This window comes from Nyctereutes procyonoides, unplaced genomic scaffold (genome assembly GCF_905146905.1).
Source record: "Nyctereutes procyonoides isolate TBG_1078 unplaced genomic scaffold, NYPRO_anot_genome, whole genome shotgun sequence".
Taxonomy (NCBI): domain Eukaryota; kingdom Metazoa; phylum Chordata; class Mammalia; order Carnivora; family Canidae; genus Nyctereutes; species Nyctereutes procyonoides.
This window is the reverse complement of record NW_026575142.1, coordinates 35,246,286-35,271,001: the sequence shown is the minus strand read 5'-3', so window position 1 is coordinate 35,271,001 and position 24,716 is coordinate 35,246,286. Positions and strand designations below refer to the sequence as shown.

General features: G+C 39.1%; 1 protein-coding gene across 2 annotated transcripts in view; it reads left to right on the top strand.

Annotated features, from left to right (window-relative positions):
• MARCHF6 (membrane associated ring-CH-type finger 6) overlaps window positions 1-24,381 on the top strand; it is an 82,632-nt gene extending 58,251 nt beyond the window's left edge. For both annotated transcript variants that reach the window (XM_055307707.1, XM_055307708.1), the window contains 8 exons: window positions 1,174-1,378; window positions 3,156-3,225; window positions 6,375-6,556; window positions 8,587-8,721; window positions 14,996-15,085; window positions 17,385-17,517; window positions 18,559-18,694; window positions 21,558-24,381. In XM_055307707.1, coding sequence (XP_055163682.1) covers window positions 1,174-1,378; window positions 3,156-3,225; window positions 6,375-6,556; window positions 8,587-8,721; window positions 14,996-15,085; window positions 17,385-17,517; window positions 18,559-18,694; window positions 21,558-21,648 — 1,042 coding nt within the window. In that variant the 3' untranslated portion in view covers window positions 21,649-24,381. The remainder of the gene's footprint in view (window positions 1-1,173; window positions 1,379-3,155; window positions 3,226-6,374; window positions 6,557-8,586; window positions 8,722-14,995; window positions 15,086-17,384; window positions 17,518-18,558; window positions 18,695-21,557) is intronic.
• The last annotated feature ends 335 nt before the right edge of the window (window positions 24,382-24,716 follow it).

Sequence of the window (24,716 nt, the reverse complement as noted above, 5' to 3'; positions counted from 1 at the left end):
CACTTAGGAAGTAGTTTTAGGAACAGACCATTTAGTGATATTTGCAGGTGTATATAATACTTTTAATTCTTAGTTTTTCTTATTTTTCTAATTCTCCATTGTTTTATGGAGAATGTTTTTGTTGTCTCATAGAAGTTTGCTGCTGGCCCAGGTTCTTTGATTTCGTTACACAGGGTAAAAGTAAACATTTTTTTTCAGTATGTTAAAAGCAAGCCAACTTAGCCCTGATTATTTTATTTATTTACTTTTTTAAAAGATTTTGTTTATTTGAGAGAGAGAGCAAGAGTAGGAACAGGGGGGAGGGGCAAGAGGAGAGGGAGAAGCAGACTCCCCATGAGCAATGAGTGCAGCAGGGAAGCTGTATCAGGCTTGATCCCAGGGCTCTTGGATCATGACCTGAGCTGAAGGCAGACTCTTAACCAACTGAGCCACCCAGGTGCCCCAACCCGTATTATTTTAGAAGTCCTATCCTGACCAGTGGAGGTATTTAGTCCGCATATTGCCGTTTGTTTTTTCCATCTTTGTATATTATATATTTATTTTAAAGTTGAATCTTTGTAATTACAATTTTTTCCCCAGAAAATATGTGGCATTCTGCAGAGACCTTACTGTGAATTATGCATTTGGTTATATTGGGTTAAGCAGGTGTCTGTCTCTGCTTGCCCCAGGTTTGTCATGACTGATGTGTGGTTCAGAGGTTTTATTTATTTATTTTTATTTAATATTTATTAACATTTTATTATTCATGAGAGAGACACAGAGAGGCAGAGACACAGGCAGAGGGAGAAGCAAGCTCCATGCAGGGAACCCGATGTGAGACTTGATCCCAGGTCTCCAGGATCAGGCCCTGGGCTGAAGACAGCGCTAAACCGCTGAGCCGCCTGGGCTGTCCGAGTTCGGAGGTTTTAATTGAGCTCCATGCCACAGCAGACAGAATAGCTGAGCTGAATTTGTGGGGTGTTCTTAATATTAACATTAAATTTGAAAAAGCTTACTTTAAAGCAGGTACCAACATTAGCCCAGAATGAGATAATTAATAAATACTGTTGTATACAGATTCTACTTGTACATTTTCTACCTTAATAATAAGAAAGTGAAAAAAAAATAATAAGAAAGTGGTCTCATGTCTACTGTAGCATTCTGGTCTGAAGTGAGAATGTAATTTTTACACAGGGATCTTCATTCCTATTTATTGGGAGACCAGGAAGAAAACGAGAACAGTGCAAATCAACAAGTTAACAATAATCAGCATGCTCGAAATAACAACGCTATTCCCGTGGTGGGGGAAGGCCTGCATGCAGCCCACCAAGCCATACTCCAGCAGGGAGGGCCTGTTGGCTTTCAGCCTTATCGCCGGCCTTTAAATTTTCCACTCAGGGTAGGTACAATAAGACTTTATTGGAAGTCAAGTTTTTTCTTTTTCTTTTGAGGAATTTGGTGGTGGTGTTGATGCTCTTAGCATGCAGTCCTCTGTATCGTTATATCTTACGGTCTCCTGACAAGAACCCCTAGTCCTCTCATTAGCAGAAAAATATATATGTGTGTCAGATAAGTTTATCAGATTTTAGAGATGGGTTATAGTGTTGGGATACCATGTACTGTTGCTCCCTGCTGTTTGAAGCAGTGTTAAAGACCCTAAGTGAAAATAAGAAATTAACGTAATTGATGTATTTCAGCTATGTATCAGGAACTGAAATGGGCATTCTAATGTTTTTCCCATTTACTATCCATCCCAATACTGCAAGGTTTGAGTAGTAACCTTAAGATGAAACTGAAGACCAGACTGGGTAAGGAAATGCTGTCCCAGTGAAACTTTGCCTCCAAATTCCACCAAAGCTGTTCCTGATGGGTTGTGGTAGCTTTTGTGTTGTTAAATCTGATGGTCAGGTCTTGGGCCTCACTTTACTTGCTCTGTAGTAATGTGTCGCACAGTTGGTCAGCTCCACAGAATGCTTTTTCGGGAAGTGTTCAGGAATCTTTGCAGAGGAGGGGATGCTTTTAAGCCTCTTGAGTTAGGCCAGGCACAGACAACATGGAAAAATGGGAGGGCACTCCAGGCTTGTGCCAAAACAAGAGGCAGGTTAGACATGGTAGGTTTGGAACTGCAGGGAATTAAGTGTATTTAGAGGGTGAGGGTGAGAGATGGGAGGAGTCCTGAGAGAAGAGTTGAGGCTCTTCCATGGGTGAGAGTTTCTTTCCATCCTGGATCAGAGAGAGGATCGGTGAGAAGTTTCTCAACCAGTGAAAGCTGGCAGCCTTAGAGGCTCCTCTTGGGGTGTGATTGTAGGTCCTTTTCAGCCTTCTTGCTAGAGCCCTGCCTTCTGGACGAGGGAAGAGGGGTGCCCGGTAAGGTAGAAGGCAAGCAGCAGTTGCTCCTTTCCTGCCGAGAGCAGCTGCTTTCCTCTCAGTGTGTTCCCTTTTTATTTGTACTTTTCAGTATGAGAGCCACCAGCTCACATGTGGCTTTTACGTTTAAACTTAATTAGATGTGAATTCATTTTGTAAGGCTGTGGTGCGATAGATGTGTTCATTACTTTAATGGTGGGAATCCCTTGACATTGTGTACATGTGGCAAATCACGTTGTACACTCTACATATATTATAATTTTGTCAGTTATATCTCAATAAAGCTGAAAAAAGAGAAAACCATGTCTAGTAGGATAAGATGCAGAGTAAATACAGTGTAAAGTTTCATTGCTCCTTCATACCCCGCGTCAGGTGCGCAGTGGCCGCTGTGTAGGGTGGTGCAGGTCCCGTCGTCATGGACAGTTCTGATTAGACAGCACTGTTAGAAAGTGAGCTTTCCTTTTATGAAAACTTGTTTTTGAGAATTTGATTAAAAAGTGAATGTTTTTAGTTTTAATTAATAGGGAAAACTTAAGCTGATTATGTTTTATTTTTGTGCTGATTCAGAAATACATTTACTTGTTACTTGCTGATGTGTCTGATTATATGAAAATAGACATTTTCTTTTGGCCAAAATTATAGGTAATTTTACCTAAACTAAAAATTCCTTTTGGTGTGAAATGGAAGGAAACATGGAAATATGGGCAATTTCTTTTTACTGGTAGAATTATGGTGATTCTTTGAGGGGTGTTTTGAAATACGTTGAGCACATATGAACCATTTATGCACTCTTACGTTTTGCCTTGCAGATATTTTTGTTGATTGTCTTCATGTGTATAACCTTACTGATTGCCAGCCTCATCTGCCTTACTCTACCAGGTATGAGCTAATGACATGCAAAGATGCTTTGTATCTTTCATCAAGTATAAGCTTGAAATAGTTTGCCCCTTATTTTTGATTGAATATGGGATATTGATCTTTTTAGGGTTCTCCATCTCCTTGGAGTCATTTGTATTGCAACAGGGTAACAAAATCAAGATAAAAGTTCTGATTCATTTTTAGAAGTAAAGTATATATGGTCACTCAATTTTCTTGGGCATCTTCTCTTTATAGTGTAGGTTTTCAAAAAGTTATCTGTATGGCTTAAATCATTTCTTCAAGCCAGCCCTTTGATGTTAACATGTTTGCCCTCATTGTATCTTTCCTGTCCACTGCATGGTGTTCCTAGACTCTTTATGAAGCCAGATTGTTTCCCTTAATCATCTGGTATTCGCAGATACTAATCTTTAAATTTCGGCTAGACACTTTCTTTAACAAGTAAGATGAATGAATCTTACTTGAATGGATGAATGTAGTATACTGTTCATCATGTTCTGCAAAGGTCAGGGATAAATGGGGTTGAGCCCAAAGCCAGTGACAAAGTGCTGGGAACAGCAACTCCCAGTTGGTGTGTATGGCAAGCCACGAAATTTTAAATCATACTGATACATGTTAGCCACTTAAATAATCACTAAGTGGAAGATACTTTTCATCTCTTAAATATAAGCCCATAAATGTTACTGAATTAGTATCTTGATTATAGCACTGCCTCTATAATTTTATAAATCAAATTTGTATCAAATACTTGAGTTTTTCCAGGAGGGCTAAAGTCAGTAAGGAGCAGGTAGGAAGTGTAATTTCACGTGAGGTTTCTAAAAATAATGAGAATATTCTCTAATCTGTAGAAATTGTGATTTAACTTAAAGTGGTGATAAAAATAAAAATTTTTTTACATGTTTCTGAATAATGATTTGACCTTAAGAACTGTGCTCCTAAGCTCACTACTTGTCATATCACAGCTCTTAAAAATGATAAAGTGTGATTAATGGTTGGGTACAATGTGGTAAACATTGCTGAGAAAACTTAGTTTTTGAACTTTGGACAGTTTTACATTCGTGGTTTTTATATTCCATTTTCATGTTTTTTATCAGAGATATTAAGGAAAACTTAAAAGAAGGAAATGTAATTTACTACCTGAATTGGGCACTAAAAGTAATTTCATTGAAGATTGTTAACTGAATATTTCCCTGTTAACCCATTCCCACCAACTAATGGGAAGAACATGGTTGTCAAATCCTAGAAATACTTGGTGTCATAAAATGCATTTAAGGTGGCAAGGAGATTCTTTCCCCCCGAAGGTTGCTTTTCTGTAGCTGTAGTTTTTTTTTTTTTTAAAGATTTTATTTATTTATTCATAGAGACACAGAGAGAGAGAGAGGCAGAGACACAGGCAGAGGGAGAAGCAGGCATCATACAGAGAGCCTGACGTGGGACTTGATCCAGGGTCTCCAGGATCACACCCTGGGCTGCAGGCGGCGCTAAACCGCTGCGCCACCGGGGCTGCTCTGTAGCTGTAGTTTAACTGATGATAATTCACTACAAATTAGAAACTTGACCCTGTCCTCTCAGAAACACTTGATTAGAAGTAAGTGAAATATGAACTGTGCAGTAGAAAGTGGCCATTAAATTTTTAAAAACCAGCCAACCCAACTATAGCAACTATAAAAACCTTGGAATAAAAATGTATATGTGCATACACACACACACACGCACACACACGTGCACACACACACACAATACTAGACATTTCTACAGAATTATCTGTAACAATTTTTATATCCCCAAATTAATAGATACATGTGTTTATTTCACATAACATTTATGTGTATTTTTAAAAATAACTTCTCTTCATACACAAACCATTTTGTGGGGTTACAAAGAAGTCTGGTTGCCAACATTATGGCTTGTAAGACTTAACTGTTGAGCTGGTTTCATTTAGTTGGAGGCAGTGTGGTTTATTGGTCAAGAGCATGAGCTTTGTCACATAGGTATGAGTTCAAATTCAGCCTCCACCCTCATGCGACCTTGGTGTGGCAAGGTTCTATTGTTGATCCTTGGTTTCTTAATCTTTAGAATGGAGTAGTGGCTATTTGAGGGCTTTGGGGAGGATTAATGAGGTAATATACGGAAAGTGCTCAGCACAGCCCACTAGCTCCTTTTAGGTATTTGAAAATAAAAAATAGTACTGTATTAAGAGGAAATCAATCCATAGAAAAGTAAACAAGACATCTGGGCGTTGCTCTTCTTTCTGGTCTTATTGAGAAGTAACCATGTGAATAAAGTTAATATAATAATGGTCTTGCCTGAGGTAGATTTTTATGGGTATAATGTAGAATTTATTTGCATTAACTCTTTATTTGAGACAGTTCTTTATTTATTTTTTTAAAGATTTAATTATTTATTTATTTATGATAGAGAGAGGCAGAGACACAGGAGGAGGGAGAAGCAGGCTCTATGGCTGAGAGCCTGACATGGGACTTGATCCCGGGACTCCAGGATCACGCCCTGGGCCAAAGGCAGGTGCTAAACCTCTGAGCCACCCAGGGATCCCCGAGGCAGTTCTTTAGACACTTCTCAAATCTGTTTAAGTTTCAGCATATTTGGATCTTATTTCCTAAGAAAGTTAATATGATATTCTGTGATTGTTATGTTTTTAAATGTTATTATACCCACTTATTTATTGAAATAAACTTAGTTTTCTGTCTCGATGAGTCAATTAAAAGAAAGTTAATCTAAGTTATTTGTAGTGTTCTTAAATGTTGAAAGTATATATAATAAATATACCCCACTTTTGTTGTATTATGTTGTATAATAATTTTATTTGGTGATAAAAGCAAGAACAACCTCTTCATTTTTGAAAGAACAGATAATTGACATGGCCAGTCAGAGTAGATGCCACAGGAGAGCTTGTCCCCAGTGACTTCTTGTGCTTTGGTTGTGTCCTAATCAAATAATTGCATTCTTTAGAGTTTGTGGGGGGGTTTGTCATTGTTTTTAATGAAGATGTTGTTATATTAGAATGTGATGCCTTTTTACTAATCACTTAAAATGATTGAAGTAATTGAAAATACTAACAGAACAACATCAAGATTGTAGTTCTCTTTACATATATAGCCACGTATTTCATTTATCAGCCTTTCTGTTTTCAGTATTTGCTGGCCGTTGGTTAATGTCATTTTGGACGGGGACTGCCAAAATTCATGAACTCTACACAGCTGCTTGTGGTCTCTATGTTTGCTGGCTAACCATAAGGGCAGTGACGGTGCTGGTGGCATGGATGCCCCAGGGACGCAGAGTGATCTTCCAGAAGGTTAAAGAGTGGTCCCTCATGGTAGGTTTTTCTAATAAAGAACTGATCTTGTATGACAGGAATAGTGGAAATTTTTTCAGTCATTTCTTTAACTCTTTTCACTTTCATTTCTTCATTATGATGATAGCATCAAGAGAATTGATTTTTTCTTTTTTTATGAGGAGGAATATTCCTTTAAGATGCAGCTTTCTGGTTCATTCTGAGAACCACAGTCAGATATATTCAAGGGTCAAAAGGAAAAGCATGCTAAGTGACCCAATAAGGCCCTTAATAAGTAAGTAATGCAATTAGAAAAGTTGTTTTGGAAGTTTTTTTTTAAATATGTAATTATTTATTTATTCATGAGAGACACAGAGACAGAGAGAGAAAGAGGGAGGCAGAGACACAGGCAGAGGGAGAAGCAGGCTCCAAGCAGGGACCCCGATGTGGGACTTGATCCGGGGTCTCCAGGATCACACCCTGGACTGAAGGCGGCGCTAAACCGCCGAACCACCGGGGCTGTCCTGTTTTGGAAATTTTTAAGGAATAAGATACTCTGTAGAATTTAAAATCAGTTTAAGTAGGAATTTCTTTTAAGATATTTTTTCTAAAATTTGATTTTTTGATCTATTTGAATATGTAAAATTTTGACTTCAGGATTAAGTTAATGTTTTTCATATAAATGGGATTTCTTTAATTACACATTCTATTGTTAATTCAAGAATGTCTTGGCTAATGTGAAAGTGTAGTAAATAATGGAAAATATTTCTCAGTAAAGTACTTAGTTACACAAAGGTGGGGGAAAAAAATCAGCGTAAGATGGTTGTCTGGGTGTGGTGATTTACTGATTGATTGTGATTTTGGTTATGACTGGTAAATAGGTTTAAGTCACTGCTTGTGCCTCTTTTGTATAATTCTAGTTTTGTATCTGAATTTAGAGTTTCATTTCACTAGAGGGTTAATATTAGTGTTGAAAGAAAGCAATGAGATTTATTGTATAATATGAACAGAAGGCTTTATTTGCTATTTAATTACACATGATAATGAGACATGTAACTATATTTAATATATAGAAACCAGCTAATACCAGTTTCCATTTGATATTCTTCTGTGTCTTCAGTATGCCATTTAAAAAAGCAAGTACTGCATCTTCACTCACCTCATACCAGTCTCTAGATAAAACAGACATACTCACTGAGGCTGCCTTAGGAGAAAGGGAGGTCCTCAGACATCAGAGTCACTCTAAAGACTCCTTTCTTCATCAGGATTCTGTAGTGACACTTTTAATCTTTGTGTTGACTTTATTTTCATTTTTTGTTTTGTTCAAATTCTAGAGCTGTGCTAATAACATAACCATGTGGCTCGTGGCCACCATACTGGCAACACAGATACAAGACATTTCTGTCATCATAATGAGTTGTTTTGGACCACAGAGGGTTCTGGATGGAGTCAGTTTGGTCGCATTGATGAATTACCTGCACTGGGGTTATGCAGAGCCCTTCTCCCCTACCAGTCTGAATCACACTGTGAGCCACCATTGGATTAGAAGAGCCTGGGATAATCAGTGGCTTTTCTTGGACAAACAAAAGACTATTCTTGAGAATGAGGTTGAAAAAAACAGCACAGCCACCTGGTTAATATATGGAATAAAATGAAATTTTTTTTTAAGATTTTATTTATTTATTCATGAGAGACACACACAGAGAGAGAGAGAGAGAAGCAGGCTCCATCTGGGGAGCCTGATGTGGGACTTGATCCCGGGACTCCAGGATCATGCCCTGGGCTGAAGGCGGCGCTAAACCACTGAGCCACCCGGGCTGCCCTAAAATGAATTTTGTATAATTTTATAGCAAAAATGCAGAGTAATTTCATGCTTTCATTATAGCTTAAGCTTGAATATACACATTCAAATTTCATTTAATGAAATATAATACACATAAATGTTTGTAAGGTAATATATTTGTTTTGTTAGGCATCAGGTTAAAGAAGAAAAATAAATTTCCAAATAGAATGAAGAGTTTAGCTCAAAATCTAGAAAGACACTCTAGTGACATGGCCTCATTTCTTCATAGATCATGAAGACCTTGATAGTGGCCGTGCTGCTGGCAGGGGTTGTCCCGCTCCTTCTGGGGCTCCTGTTTGAACTGGTTATCGTTGCTCCCCTGAGGGTTCCCTTGGATCAGACTCCTCTTTTTTACCCATGGCAGGTAAGTACATGACTTTTGTTTATGACGTTTCTTTGTGGACTTCGAATCCGAAAAATCCTTGATTTTTTTTTTTAAAGCGATTGTTAGTGGTTTGTTTAGAAAGACTCCTTAATTTTTTCTATTGTAGGTACCTTTATAAAATCGATTAAATAATGCATTTTAATTTATTGCCTTCAAAATATGCAGGTTATATAACTCCTTTAATAAATCTTTATAGGGAGGGGGTGGCAGGGTGGGGAAACTGGGTGACGGGCACTAAGGAGGGCACATGATGGGATGAGCACTGTACGTATACTATATGTTGGCAAATTGAATTTAAATAAAATTTTTTTTAATAATAAAAAAATAAAAGGTATTTATAGGTTAAAATGTCACTAGTCATTTAGGCTTCACCTGATACTTAATGATGAAACTAAGATACATTGATCTTTCCAAGAGATATCTTGCTTCTTTGAGGTTTGAGACTTGAATCAATAACTTATATTTTTAAATAATTACAGCTTGTTTTCCTACAAAGCCACAGATTTATTAAAAAGAGCATTTTGAAGAAACCTACATAGCAAAGATCTTAATGTTAGTACGGAAGAAAAATTACTACTTTTCTCTTAGCATTTAGAGCCTGAAATTAATATCACAGATTTGAAGTTCTTAAGAGATCTTAGGGGAAAGAGCTAGGCGCCTAGTTGACTTCAGTCATTCAGAGGCTTTTCAGCCTTATTTCTGTTTCCTCTTGCATATGACAGTGGAATTACTGGAAATGAAAATTGTATGGGATGTATTTCCCTTCCTCTACTTTGCAGATGAAGAGCCTCCACAAACTTCATTTAGAGCAGATATTTACATTAGTGCTTTAATGTGTGCTAAAACCGTGTATTGTATAATTCAGATGGAAATGAGGCCAATGCAGGAACTTCTTGTGCACCTTACAGGCTGGTGGGCAAGGCAGACAGGTAACAGGTAAGCTGCTCTGTGATTGGGGCAAGCAAAGGTTGCTGTGGCATCATATGGGAGAGGTATTTATCCTGGCTTTGGGAGTTAGGATTTGGTTTTCTCTAGGAGACCATGTCTAGAACAACCAGTAGAGTACAGAGGAGTCGGTAAAAAAGGAAAGTGATATTCTAGGAAGGAGCAAGGGGGTGGACCACGCAGTGAGACAGAACATATGTATGGAACTGCCTCTAATCCAGTGTGTTCTGGAGCAGACTCAGAGAGGAAAGTGAGAAATAGAGGGAGATAATTAAGCACATGTGATGTGTTTGTGTAAAAACTCTATCACTGTATAGTCAGATAGTATCAGGGATTGAAGGAAAGCTATTTTTTACAGAATAATGCCAGCTAACAAAGGTAGTGGAATTAGCAGAATTAGAAAATCACTATTTTGCAGTAGTTAGCAAAATAACTGATTCCAGCAAGGATTGTCAGTGGATCCTGAACCCATCAGGTGAAATTTGTCTGTGGTTCAGTTACTGAGTTACTGAGTTACTGTTGCTGTGTAGCAAGTTACATCACAATTATATATCTCAAAACAACCATTTATTTTGTCCAGAGAGTGTGTGGGTTTGAAATTAAGACAGGGCATATCGACTTGTCTCTGCTCCATGTTATCTGGGCCTTAGCTGGTAAGCGCAGTAACTGAATGTGATTTGAGAGCTATGGCAGGAATACTTTAGGAGCCTCATCACTCTTAAGTGAGGGTTGACGTGGATCACCCCAACTGGGCTGTCAGCTGCAGCTCCTGTATATAACCCGGCTTCCTCACAGCTTGGTAGCCTCGAGGTAGGTAGTTGGGCTTCTTATATGCATTTAAGAGAAATGAATGTCCCAACAAACAAGGTAGGATCTCCATCACCTTTTATGACCTCATCTCAGAATTCCCATGGTATTGCTTTTCACTACATTCTATTGGATACAAGCCAGGCACAAAGGTAGGCCCAGATTCAAGGGAAGGGGCTATAGACCCCAACCACTTGATGGGAGAAGGTTTTGCAGGCATATTTCAACATCACTACAATGTAGAAGTAGTTATTTAAATGGCGGCAAAGTGTCATATTCTGGATTGATTACTTGATATCCCAAAGGAAAACATACAACTTTACTATGGAAGGGTCAGATAGATGCTGACTTACCACCATGATCACTGCAAATGCATTGTAACTAGGTACTCTTTGCCTCCTGATGTCATGTAGTATTCAGCATTGAAGAAGAGCAAGTAGGCCCTGACCTCTGGAGCTGGCCTGGCATCATCAGCATCACACAGGACCACTCTGTGACCATGATGGAGCAAGATAAAAACAAGAGTCGTTCATAATCCCATCTGAACATAGGCAAAACAGGAACATTGTTCAAACCAGGAAAATGAGAAAACAACCCCCATTCCCAGCTGACATCATTGGCTGCTGCTTCATTACCAACGGTAGTCCCTGCGTTTGGATAAGATTTAGTGAGATACCTAATACAGATTACCTTTGCTTTCTAAAGGATGTGACATAGAGCAAAGCTGTGCTTCCTTAAGTTCTCTCAGGTCACCTCACAGAAACCAAAATACTATACTAAGCTTTTCTAACATTCTTACTGAGCACCACAAGTTCCCCATACTGCATTGTCGTCCTCCCTACAGTGAGTAGTAAATGCAGCTTGCACAGTTACCTGTGTGTCCTTGGTGATCTTGACAGTTGTAATTTTACAGAATAACTGGAACTGCTGAGTTTTAAGAGTATTTATATATTATGACCTAGCAGTTTCACTTTCTGAATGTGCTGCAAAGAAACATTTACATGTGTGCAGGAAGCACAACCAGCGCTGTTTCTCCTATATCATTTTTATAATGTCAAAATTATAAGCAACCCAAATGTTCATCAGCAGAGATTGACTAAAGAAATGTGTATATGTTTTGCTACAGATAGCTCTCAGACATGATTTTAAGTAGAAGAAAAATACAAGCTATAGATGGATGCATGCAGCATGGTATCCTTAAAATTCTGGATAAAACTCTTAACATTTGAAAGAACAGTTTGCTTTGTCTCCATTCCTGACTCTAAGCTACTTGTCTTCCCTGTGTCAAGCAGCTATAGGTTTATGGAAGTCTGTTGGAATTCTAGCAGAGAAACTAGCGTTATGTGTCCTACCCCATAGGGGAAGGACCAGATATCCGTGGATCTTCAAAGAGCTTGAACCTTAGCGATCTGTGGACCTTCTCAAGTGAATATGAACCTTGCTTGAAGGCCTTCTAGACTCCCAAAGACCAAAAGAAAGCTAAATTTGGTCAAATCTTCCCTGCCCGGGAACCTGGGATAGTACAGAAGCAGCAGGGAGTCTTTCACCATGTCCTTGATAGGGGACTGACTGGTAGCTTGCTATCCCAAAGATCTAAAGGGTAAAAGATCCTTTGGCAGCCTCTCAGTTTATACTTAGTCTGACCTGAACCTCATCAAACCTGCAGAGAAAAATAACAAATGCTTTATTTATTTTTTTTGTTTTTGTTTTAATGATAAATTTATTTTTTATTGGTGTTCAATTTGCCAACATACAGAATAACACCCATTGCTCATCCGTCAAGTGCCCCCCTCAGTGCCCGTCACCCATTCACCCTCACCCCCCGCTCTCCTCCCTTCCACCACCCCTAGTTCGTTTCCCAGAGTTAGGAGTCTTTATGTTCTGTCTCCCTTTCTGATATTTCCTACCCACTTCTTCTCCCTTTCCTTCTATTCCCTTTCTTTTAAACAACTGCTTTATTAAGGGGGTGCACAGCAACCACAGAAAGAAAGGTCAGATAGAGCAATCAGAACACATGCCCTGTGACCTGGAACTGTCATTGAACTGTGAGCATCCAAATAGAAGAATAAAAACGGAGATCTAGGGGAATATGTGTGTGTGCACATACAATGGCAATAAAACAAAGTGAAACTGTGTTGGTATATAGCATGGGCCTCAGATGTTCAGTAGATGAAGATGTGAGTAGTCACCGTTGAAGTTCAGTTTGGGCCCCTGGAAGACCACTGCAAAGCACAGAGCTAAATTGAACAAGTAGGAAGTTAAAGGGAAAGGTAAGTGACTTGGAGAATACATCCAGGGGACTTAACGTCCCCTAGTAAGAGCTCTAGAGTGCAGAAATGAGGCAGCATGGAATGAAATAGGAAAGTTAACTGGATTGAAAGTAGTCCTGATTCTGCAGGTTAAAAGGGCTCATCAGATTTGGTAAAGTGGACGTTGATGAAATGAGATTGATAAGAAAAACACATATGTGAGCATATCTTGGTAAGATTTCTGAATTCTAAAGGTAAAGAGATGTCATAAACTTCAAAAAAGAAAATCATACAGGTAACGGACTTTTTTCAGTAATACCACAAAGTCATATAGCAGAAGAGCATCTTTCGACCATTGACAGAAAAGGCGGGCAAAACGTCACTCAGCCGTTCATGTGTCAGAGTGAAGAGCCATGTTTAGGATGTGCAAGAATTCAGAGCATGCATCATCCTTTGACCCTATTTGAAGAAGATGCTCACAGTACTGACCAACCAAATCAGTAAATGAGAACCTTAACCTCAAGATGGTGGGCAATGAAGAGGAAAAGCAGTATGAGCAAGATCCATATAAAAATGATAATACAGGGCATCTGGGTGGCTCAGTTGAACAAGTATATCTCCCTTTGGCTCAGGTCATAATCCTGGAATGGAGTCCCACATTGGGCTCCCTGCACAAAGGGGAGCCTGCTTCTTCCTCTGCTCCCCACCCCCGTTTATGTTCTCTCTCTCTCTCTCTGTCAAATAAGTAAAATCTTTTTTAAAAAAATGATACTGCATCTTTTCTATGGGATGTGTATGTGTAGATATAGGTAAACATATAGGGGAAAAATGTAGAGGGTCCATACCAGTGTTAGCAGCGGTCGTTGCTGGGGAGGGGTCAGCCTTTAGGCTGGTAGTCACAGAGGATTCCAGCCTTCTCTACAAAAGGTTTTGTTTTTGTTTTGTGGGTGTTGTTTTTTTGTTTTTGTTTTCTTTTTTGTTTTGTGTTTAGGTTTTGGTTTTATGTTAGAATAGATCAAAATGGGGATGCCTGGGTGACTCAGTGGTTTAGTGCCTGCCTTCTGCCCAGTGCGTGATCCTGGAGTCCTGAAATCGAGTCCCACATCAGGCTCCCTGCATGGAGCCTACTTCTCCCTCTGCCTGTGTCTCTGCCTCTGTGTGTGTGTGTGTGTCTCATGAATAAATAAATAAAATCTTTAAAAAAAATAGATCAAAACATTATGTGTTACTTTAAAAAAATACATTAAAAAAACCCCCAGGGATCAAACTATGAAGGACTTTGTATGCTGTGCTGAGGACTTTCAGTTATAAGCAGGGAATTTTCCTTCTGTGGCCTGATTTGTGCTTTAAGACATCATGTAGTGGGTGGAAATGGTGATCACTCTGGCTGCCTGGTGTGGCCATGGAAGGTCTAATAATAGTTCATCAGTACTAGAGCTAGAAGCTCTCAGCCTTTGGGATGGTTTCTTTAGGTCAAACATGGCTCCACCGGCTTATTTTGACATAATTAGCTCAGCTAAAACCAACACAGCAGCCTGAGATGGTTTGATGAAATAAAATCATGGTACTTGCTATTGAGATCTCCATTAATGTTGACATGTTTTCTAATTCTCTTGGAAAAGCAACGTAGGTTTCTAAAAGGTACTAGAATGATTTTTGTTAGAAATACTGAAATTGAGCTCTTGGCTTGTGGGGGGGGACAGTTTCCCTGGATTTTCTAGTGTATGTTAGTCTTCTGTAAAATTGTTACTAATCTGGTAGAACTTCTGTTTTGAAATGAAATATGCAAGAAAACTGTGTATCCTGTATGCTGGGTTTATTGCTGAAAACAAAAATTGTTAAATGGTTTTTATTTCCCAGGGCACCAGGGTGGCTTAGTCAGTTAAGCGTCCAGCTTGATTTCAATTCAGGTCATGGGGATCCCTGGGTGGCGCAGCGGTTTGGCGCCTGCCTTTGGCCCGGGGCGCGATCCTGGAGACCCGGGATCGAATCCCACATCGGGCCCCCGGTGCATGGAGCCTGCTTCTCCCTCTGCCTGTGTCTCTGCCTCTCTCTCTCTCTCTGTGTGACTATCATAAATAAAAAAAATAAAAAAAAAATCAATTCAGGTCATGATCTCAGGACCCTGGGATCGAGCTCCACGTCATGTCAGGCTCCTTGCTCAGTGGGGAGTCTACTCCTTCCCCCCTGCCCCTTGCCTTGTTCTCTCTCTAATAAGTAAATAAATCTTAAAATGGTTTTTATTTTCCTAGGACTGGGCACTTGGAGTCCTGCATGCCAAAATCATTGCAGCTATAACACTGATGGGTCCTCAGTGGTGGTTGAAAACAGTGATTGAGCAGGTGAGCAGAATCAACTTTCAGGAGAGACTGGGGTAGTAGAGGTTGTGCTTGGCACCTGGGTGCTTAAGTTTAATTTTTCTACCTTTCTGAGTTTTTTACACTTTCTTTAATAAGAATATATAATTTTTTTTTAAAGAAAAAGTTTTCTGTTTTATCACCATGAATTTTCATCAACCACTCTTAAGACTTCCCTTATCTGAAGTTTAACCAGTGGCTTAAAGTACCTAAAACCCTGTCTGAAGTAAAGGCAAAAATTTAGCATGTGTTTTTTTTTCAAGGCCAGAGTTCTGATTTAGATTTAGTATTTAATTTTCTAAATCTGAAGCAGAGAAAAGAGGTTACTGTTCAAGACAATAAAAAGGGCAGGGATCCCTGGGTGGTTTAATCAATTGAGCATCCGACTCCTTCGTTTGGCTCAGGTCATGATCTCAGGGTTATGAGAGCTTGAGATTCTCTCACCGTCTCCTTCTGTCCTTCTTGCTCATATATATATGCACTCTCTCAAATAAATAAATAAATCTTTTTAAAAAATAAAAAAATAGATTAAAAAACTGTACACCTTAAACTAATATAACACTGTGTGTTATTAACTTACTGGAATTAGAAATATGAAAATATATGTATTCTCAGAGCCTTAAAAAATAGTAAAAATTAAAAAATCACATATCTTAATGAAAACAAAAGCAGAGCTGTTTGGGAATATTCTAGCTACATAGCACCTAAGCCTCTTACCGTGGAACTGTCAGATAACTTGATCATTGTGATAACCTTGAAAAAAGTAGATTGTGCTTGTATACTCTGATAATAAGACTAGGAAGTATGATAATTCACTTTAGGAAGATTTCTCTCTAATAACTAACATAACAGATTTTGGTACATACTTCTTTACATTTTAATTGTCTAGAAAATGTTCTTTTGGACAGCCCTCTTATCCTTAGGTCAGCGTCAAATAAATTAGGCGTTACAGTTCTATTGCAGTAAAGGTACACCTCCTTTTGATGTATAGGAAAGAGACAGTAGTTCTCAGCCCAGTATGCACAATAAAGTACCAAAAAAATTCCTGAACCCAGAGATTGGTGGAACTAGGGCGAACCAAGGAGTTGCTTTGTGTTTGCATGCATCTCTCCACTTTGGAGTCTACAGGTGAGATTCTGGCCTTTGCAAAGGAGAATAAAGGTTTAATCCCAGTTGAAGGCTGTGAAACATTGTTGCTTTTTGTAATATTTTGCTCTCAGATGCATTCTTTTCTCATGCATATGTGTAAATTTGAGTAAAAGGATTGAGATTGTGTGCCTTGTTGCACTGATTCAAGTGCATTTGGATTACTAGGTTTCCTTGGGGTTTGGAAGCATGCTTTTGGAGGGTTAAGCCTGTTGTCATACACTTCTAAATGCTCTGGCCCATTCCTGAGAGATTGGGTTGAGTTGCAGAGTACTCTGTGGCCAGGAGAGGTTGAAGTGCCAGGGAGAAAACAAGAACAATGCTCTTCTGTTTTGTCCCTCTCTGCACACCATCTTTATGTTCCATTATTCCCAGTTTTCCCCACTTCGATTTGTATTTTGCTCTGAAGTGTGCTATTCATTAGAACTTTCTGGATAAGATAATGAAAATATTGTAGAAATTCTTGAAGTAGGAGAACCTGGGTGGCCCAGACTTTGAGTGTCTGCCTTTGGCTCAGGTCATGATCCCGGGGTCCTGGGATTGGTCCCACATCGGGCTCCCCATGGGGTGCCTGCTTTCCCTCTACCTATGTCTCTGCCTCTCTCTGTGTGTCTCTTATGAATGAATAAATAAAATCTTTAAAAAAAATTGTTGAAGTAAAAAAAATTCACTGTAGAATTCTTTCATATTAAAATTTTGTATAAAATATTTGATTTGTCAAAAATTTCTTATTGATGATGTTTTCTTGTATTTATATAACATGAACACAGTCTTGAGTAATATCACAGATCACTCTTGCACAATCTTGTGTGTGCAGTTGCTTCAGTTTATGTGGTATTCATCTAACATTATTAGATGTATCTGGTATTGTACAGTGCAAGGCTAGTGTAGTTATGATTTAGATTGGTGTCTTATTTCATCCCTTAGCATAGTTAACTATAAAGTTTAAGGAAGTAAATGCATTCCCTATAAAAACTTGTGGACACCATACTTATGTTTGTGTTCAGAATTTGTCTTGACTTTGGGAAAAATAACCAATAGATTCAACACCCTTGGGCTTGAATTCAGTAGAGAGTGCTCTGTTAATTGGAGGAATTTGTCCTATTTTCTCTTTCTGATTTTCTCCCTCATCTTTCAGGTTTATGCAAATGGTATCCGGAACATTGACCTTCACTATATCATTCGGAAGCTGGCAGCGCCAGTAATCTCTGTGCTCTTGCTTTCCCTGTGTGTACCTTACGTCATAGCGTCTGGCGTTGTTCCTTTACTAGGTGGGTAATGCTGGCTGGGGAGCTCGAAAGAGCACCTTTATTAATGTCACTATATTCTTGTCACTTCCAGTATCATAGGCTGTCTGGCTCCAAATGATTAATTTGTAAATATAAATCTAGCTAAAACAGTGATTTCAGAAGGATATTTTTCTTAGACTTGGCAACTTAGGGCGAGATTTGGAGAGTCCTGAAGCTCTCTGGTATAGTTTTTTTCTCTAGGCAGGTAAGAAAGTATTAATGTTTACACTGTCCGCGAAATAGGAACAGATTTTTCTTCAGGTTGTCTTCTGACTAGAAATGCTGTTATCCCATATTCGTAAAACCACAGAAAAATGTTGTTATATTTAATTTTCAAAATGTTCTCTACCATAAAAGGTAAAAGCAAAGAGGGAATGATATTTAGTGATACTTCAACAACTAGATGTTATCTTATTGTGTGCTGAAGAGTCCCTACAGGACCTTAAACCCGGCATATGTTCAGAATGACGAGCACAAAATTTTCCTCTCCAAATCTTTTTCTGAGTTCTCTCTCGGTGACTAGTGTTATCCAATAAGCTTCATGAATTAGAAACTTGGTAGGTCATCTGTATCACTTGAGGCTCTCTGCCTTCCATGCTCAAATGGAGAGTGCTGACCCAGCCTCCGGAACCCATTAATCGGGCACCTTTTTCCATGGCTCTCATCTTAACCACAGTGACCTCCTATATGGTTTCCCTAATTTGAAGCCACCACCACCGATTCACTTTCCCCTCTGTAGCCACAATGACTTTTCTTTTGTATGAGTCTCATTGTTCCTCTTGAGTGAACATCCTCTCTTGTTGGTTCATGAGTGGCCTTTAAAGCACGGTCTGCTCCTCGATGTGGTTCCCGAGGCTCCTCGAACTGTGACTTCTGTGTGCTGGCCTCACTGTGAGCCTCCCTCCATTAAGGAGTTGGCATTTTGATTAAGCACTACTAGTCCCTTCCTCCTAGGGGCAAAACATATTTTCATATCACTCTCCTTCCATATACACTTAGCGTTTTCCTTTTTTGGTTTTGCAGGTGTTACTGCAGAAATGCAGAACTTGGTCCACCGGCGAATTTATCCATTTTTACTGATGGTTGTGGTATTGATGGGGATCTTGTCCTTCCAGGTCCGCCAGTTTAAGCGCCTTTATGAACACATTAAAAATGACAAGTAAGTCTAGACTTTCATTCATCTAGCTGTTCTTAAGATATCTCATTTCTTAATTTTTGTGATAAATCATAGTTGGGAAAGGTGCTCAGATTCTGGATATATTGCGGGATAGAATTAACAGGATTTGCTAACAGGTTGGGTGTAGGATATAAAAGAGAGCATTATCAAGGACTCAGTTGAGCCAAGCAACTGGAAATATGGAATTGTCATTTATGCGATGAAAAGACTGGGAGAAACTAGTAAGGGGAGGAAGACTTTTTAACAACTTTTCCAAATAGTTTTTAGTCTGTTTCCAGATGTTTTGGTTTGACAATATAATAAGTAGCTTTGGATAAAAATAAGAAGCTTGCATGAGGACTTAGCCTGCCTCAGCCCTGCCTGCCTCCACGGGCCACTGGGTCACTCTGATCAGTGCTGAGGGAGGCTGTGAGGCCCCTGCAGCAGGAATGTAGGGCCTGTGTTTGGAGGACTCTCTGGAACCCAATCTCAGTGGGAGACCAACAGCAGCCAAGGGAAATAGCTTCCATAGAAAACTGCCACCTGACCTTCCACGTCCTTGACAGAAAGCTGAATCCTCTTCTGCTCTAGTGGTGTCCAGCAGGGAAAAGGAGTTGATAACTCCACCCTGGCTTGTTGGGACAGTCCCAGTGTATACATGCTGTCTCGTGCCATTATTAATAGCACCCCTCTTTATTTGTGAGTGCTGTGGTTTAGACAGCAGATTATATGGTCACCTTATTTACTCTGAGGATACTTTAGAGTAATATTTTTAAGAATGAAATTGAGGGTGTTCAAGGCTTCTCCACAGCATTTGCTGGCAGTAAAATATGAGTAGTTAGGTGGTCAGAGTATAAAGTTCTGTGTGCCATGAAAGAACGGGGCGGGGGGGGGGTTAAGATCAGTCAGTTTGCCTCACGTTACTTGTTTAGGCTGATGAGTAAGTTCTGCGGGTAGAAAACAAATAAGGCTTGGCTAGGTCTGATGCTCTGCTGCTTTCTTCTTCAGCTCTTGTCTACTGCCCTCTTGTGTGCCCGGTGTCCTTTCCCACCCACTTCTCAGCCTTTATTATTCATTATTTTCTGCTCTTTTCCTGCAGCCCAGTGTATTCTTTTCTCTCTCCCCATTTGTTCCTTCTTGGAGAAAACTGTTGAAGTTCAGGCTCCCTGAAGGCCGCATCTGGGGTACTGTTGTGTCCCCATCCTCCAGCAGGGTTTGATCAGGGGCAGGTGCTGAGCATGGGGTGCGTGTGGTGTGGGGGGTGCTGGCTGGGGGCAGGAGAGGTGCTAGGGCATTAGGGAAAGGTCTCCTTTTTCTGCCATTGAATTACCGTTCGGTCCTGGGCAAGTTAATTAACACCATTTCTCTCTGTTTTTTTATTGCTGTTTCATTGCCATAATGCTAACCCCATTCTTGGCATGACTTGGTATGTTTTATGATGACGTGTGTCAGGTAGAGTTATATGCATTATGAGTCTATCCAGTTGTTACTGTTTAAGACATTTATCAAGTCCTTACAGTTTAAAGAACTACTGGTTGGTTGGGGAACAGTGTGGAAAGGAGTAGTTAACTTCAGGAAAAGAACTGGCAAGACAGAAAATATTAAACAGTGGGATCATGCATGAAGAAGCAGTAGGATCAGTGAAATGTTTTTAAAAATGACATGTTAAGCTACTCGGCATCACCTGCCAAAGTATCTCATTAGTCATATATTCGTTGGTAGAAAGTGGCAGGTGAAAGTCAAGGTAGAAAGAGTAATTGTGGAGTGAAAGTCGCTATCCTGAGTAGCGCATGCCAGGCCTTTGTTGCTGTGGCTTTTGTATGCTTTCTGTTTCTTAGAATGATCAGGGGACATGAACTCTGTTGGTGAGTATACTGATACTGGGTCTTAGACACCCAACTCCCAGGTATCCTGTCACATGCTGGCTTCACTCTCCCTTGCTGGCCCAGATTTCTGAGGACTTAAAGGGCACTCGTGGGTCTTCAGTGCTCACTCCAAACAGGCACCTTTTACCCCAGCTGCCTGGAGCTCGTTGCCATCGTCAGCTTTGTCACCCATGTCCTCTGAGGGTTGGCGTGCAGGCCATTCCCCACGTTTAGTGAGGCCACTGCTGCTGTTTCCTTCACAGTTGTTGCTGTCGTCCTGGGGATGTGGTGTTTTGTCATTCCAGCCGGGGTCATTTCTGTCTCTAGTTCTGCAGCCCTGCACCCTTTGCTCTTTCCTTCCTGTCCTCATAGCGTGTAAGTTAGGAACAGGTAATGCTGTTCTTGGGCCATAACCTACTGTCTTCTGTCCCTTACATACGCTCACTTCTCTGCCATCTCCCCTTTGACCTCACTGAAAACTTTGCCCTTTGATTTCTCCCTTTGTCTAGAACTAGAGCCTTTCCAGTCCTCTTGCCTCCATACCTAGCTTTCTGAAGATCATATTTCTAGTCTATTTCTGCATATCTGTCCCCTGAGCTGTTTTATAAAATATCTGTAACCGATAAATTCCTTGAATTTTATTTATTTTTATTATATATATTTTTTATATTATAGTATAATATTATTTATTGTGCCTTTTTACCTCCACTCCCAAGCATATGAGTTTGTGAGAACCCAGAGCACCACGTGCTCCATTGCCCAGCATCTGAGACTTCTGATGTTTGCTGTTCTCATGTTTTCCCACTGGCCTGCACCTCACTGTGAGGTGCCTGCTTGTGTGCCTTTTGTAGGTGTCGTTCTAGAGTCCCTTTCTAACCATCGAAGGGTTGTAAGCGGGAGTGATCTGATTTGAATTTAAAAACTATCACTGGCTGCTCTTAGGAAGAATATTTAAACATGTAAGGTCATATAAGAGTAACCACCCTGTTTTTATAACCTAGATACCTTGTGGGCCAACGCCTCGTGAATTATGAACGGAAATCTGGCAAACAAGGCACATCTCCGCCACCTCCACAGTCGTCCCAAGAATAAAGTGGTTGTCTCAACTACCTTGACCTTCCCCTTGCCTTTACGTGTCCTTTTTTGTGGACTTCTCTCTTTGGAGATTTTTCCCAGTGATCTCTCAGCATTGTTTTTAAGTTAACTGTATTTGACTTGTGTTCTCAGCATTCAGAGAGCAGCAGTGCAACACAGCTCTGCTGCCCTTCCTGCATCTTCCGACATCATAGCTGTCTGAGATTTGTACATGTGTAAATAGAAGTTCCTGGATACCCTAAAACCTTGGATTAAACAGAATGTGCATTGTACATCTTTAAGCAAAATGTATATTAATTTATTAAATCTAGTTGTCACTTTATTTTGGACCTGCTGTGATCTTGACAGGAAACGTGCCACAGAGCCATAGTGCAGAGGCAAGACTTTTTAATTACGTCTTTTGGAGCACAGTATCATGGTGTTCCTAGGAGTTCTTATTAAGTAAACTGTACATTCTGTCTTTCTTGGCTGTTCAGACCTTACCAAGAACCTAAAAGGAAGCAAGTAGAAATCAGCAGTGGAGTGTCTGTGGTAAGAGAACATGAACTCTGTGCTTCACTGTCAATCGTTTTTGGAAGTTATTTTGTATAACACCAAAGCTGTTGTACATTTTCTACTGCCTGATTTTTTTTCATGTGTCTGTGTTTATAATATTGTATAGTATCTTGTGCTAGGTGAGGAAATTATTTTTAATTTTGATAATTTAATATTCCTAGTGATCAGCATTAGGGGTTGGGTTTTTGTGCTTGTTAGGGGCATGTCTATATTTAGAGAATAAAAGTCCACAAGTACATTCTCATTAGTTCCCTTCAGCCCCCCCTTTCCATACACAGCTGTCGTTTCCTTTTTGGCAGCAATGGCCAAAAGTCATGCAGGATCACAAGTCTTATAAAATATCATCACCAACAATGCATCATACTGGAATTAGAACACACTGAGATGTTTCTTAAATGTAGATATGGCTTGTGGTCTTAGACCCAGCAGCATTAGAGAAGACTGGTTAGAACAGCTAGTCCTGCTGGTTAGCGCACCATTGGGTGACAATTAGGGGGGAGTACGTTTTTCCTAGTTTTCCATGAGTGAATCCCAAAATTTCCAGAGCTTTTTGTTTACAGGATAGAACTACAAATAAAACCAACTTGATTTTACTTGTCGAAGAAGGAAGCTGACTTGAGCTGGCCTTTTAACATAGGAGTGAAGAATGTATTTCATTGGAAATGTGCTGTAAAATCTAAGAACACTTATAAATCTGGTTTCCCCTTATAACCAAAGCTTCAAGTAAGAAGTTTAGAGGAATACAACAGTTGGGCACACGATCCAAGTATTTAATGGTAATGGTATATTGTAAGTGTGGTGTTTGCTTTTGAATGATAACCTAGAGTTCTCAGAGAAAATGGACAGCATAGGTCTTCAGGAACTCTTAAAGAGTTTCCATATAGTATTAAAATCTATAGGCTCTAATCTGAAGATTTTTTAAAATATTAAAGTCAGCCAAACATAAGCTACCAAAACAAACACTTTCTGGTTTTGTATTTCAACAGTTTTTCCCAAAGTAGTTATTACTTTACTTTAAAAAAAATATTTTTAAAACATCAGTATCGAAAAAAAAAAGCTTGACAATAGGGTTCAGTGTTACACTTTTTGGCACTTTGTAGCAGTCCTTTCTCTTGTATTTGAAGTAAGGTCTTTGCTAGCCCCTACCTTTACTTAGAATTTTAGTCCTACTTTAAGAAATTAGCAGCGTCTTAAAATGTAATGCCACCTGTCGTGGTCAAGGTCTATATAAATTGTTCTCTTTGGGAGAAAAAAATATTACCAATTGGGCATATAACTTGATGATATTAATTTAGGTTTCTTTTTTAATTTTTCAGGGAATTTGTAGATCTTGATATAAAGTCATTGGAACACATTTATCTGTTTTACCAGGAAGAGATCTAGGCAGATACGATAAAAGATTAAAAATTGCTATTCTGCAGAATTTTAAATGGATCTTCCCAGATATTTTGTAAAAAACAAACAAAAAAACCCAAACACATATATGAATGTGTATGAATGGCCAAAAAGTTGCCCTCCATTTCACTGGCAGATAACTTTATCTTGTACTTAAGGATTTCCTCTTGGTTTTCGGTTGTGCTTTGTCCTGTTTTCAACTTCCATAAGGAAAGCATTTGCTGGCATAATCTTTACATGGGTAGCATCAGGATTTTATTATTAACCAATAGTCTTACAAACATTTGAAACCTCTAGCTCAGAAAGTGCTATATTACTGCCCTTCTTCCTATAGATTTTTTTTTTTTTTGTATATATCTACTAGCATAGTTTTGCTTCATTTTACATTGGGCTAAAACAGTCTTCAAGGAAGTTAATTAGGAAAGAAGACATTTTGCTTTATTTTTAACTGTTTATAAGTTGAAGACAAATCAACATTTGGGAGTTAGTTTCATATGACCAGTTATCAAATGGTCATAGTATGAAGTGTGCAGTTGTTCATTATTAGCAAATTATGTTTGATTTTTAAAACTATTAAGTACTGATAGTTGAGGTGAAAACTGAAGAAAATGCCAATGTGAAATTCATGTATAGCTCGCCTTAAAAAAGTTCCATGTTTTTAGGTGATTTTTTTTTCCTGTTAGTTTGCTGTAGAAACAGTTGAAATTGGGCATCTCAATTCCACATGTAAACAAAAAGTAATTTTTATTTCAACATCTAATATAGCTGTTCTTTACTGTGGATTCTTGTCTTGTGTTTTTTCTTTCCGTTATTCAAGTAATAGAGAATAACTTTTTCTTAAATGATTTGGTCTTAGAGATGTCATTTCTGTATTGGCAAATGCTATTATTAAAGTATAACTTGAATTTAGGTTGAATTCATGACTTTTTAAAACAAGCACTGGGCATTTTTCCATTGTATTGTGTTTACACACCACACATGCATATACACATGCATGCGTGTGCACACACACGAGAATGTAGTGCCAGTCTAAGAACACAGGCACTTTTTTTTAACAAGTTAGTTACTTATTCTCACTTTCAGGATTGAGTATTTTAAGCTACTTACTGTGATCA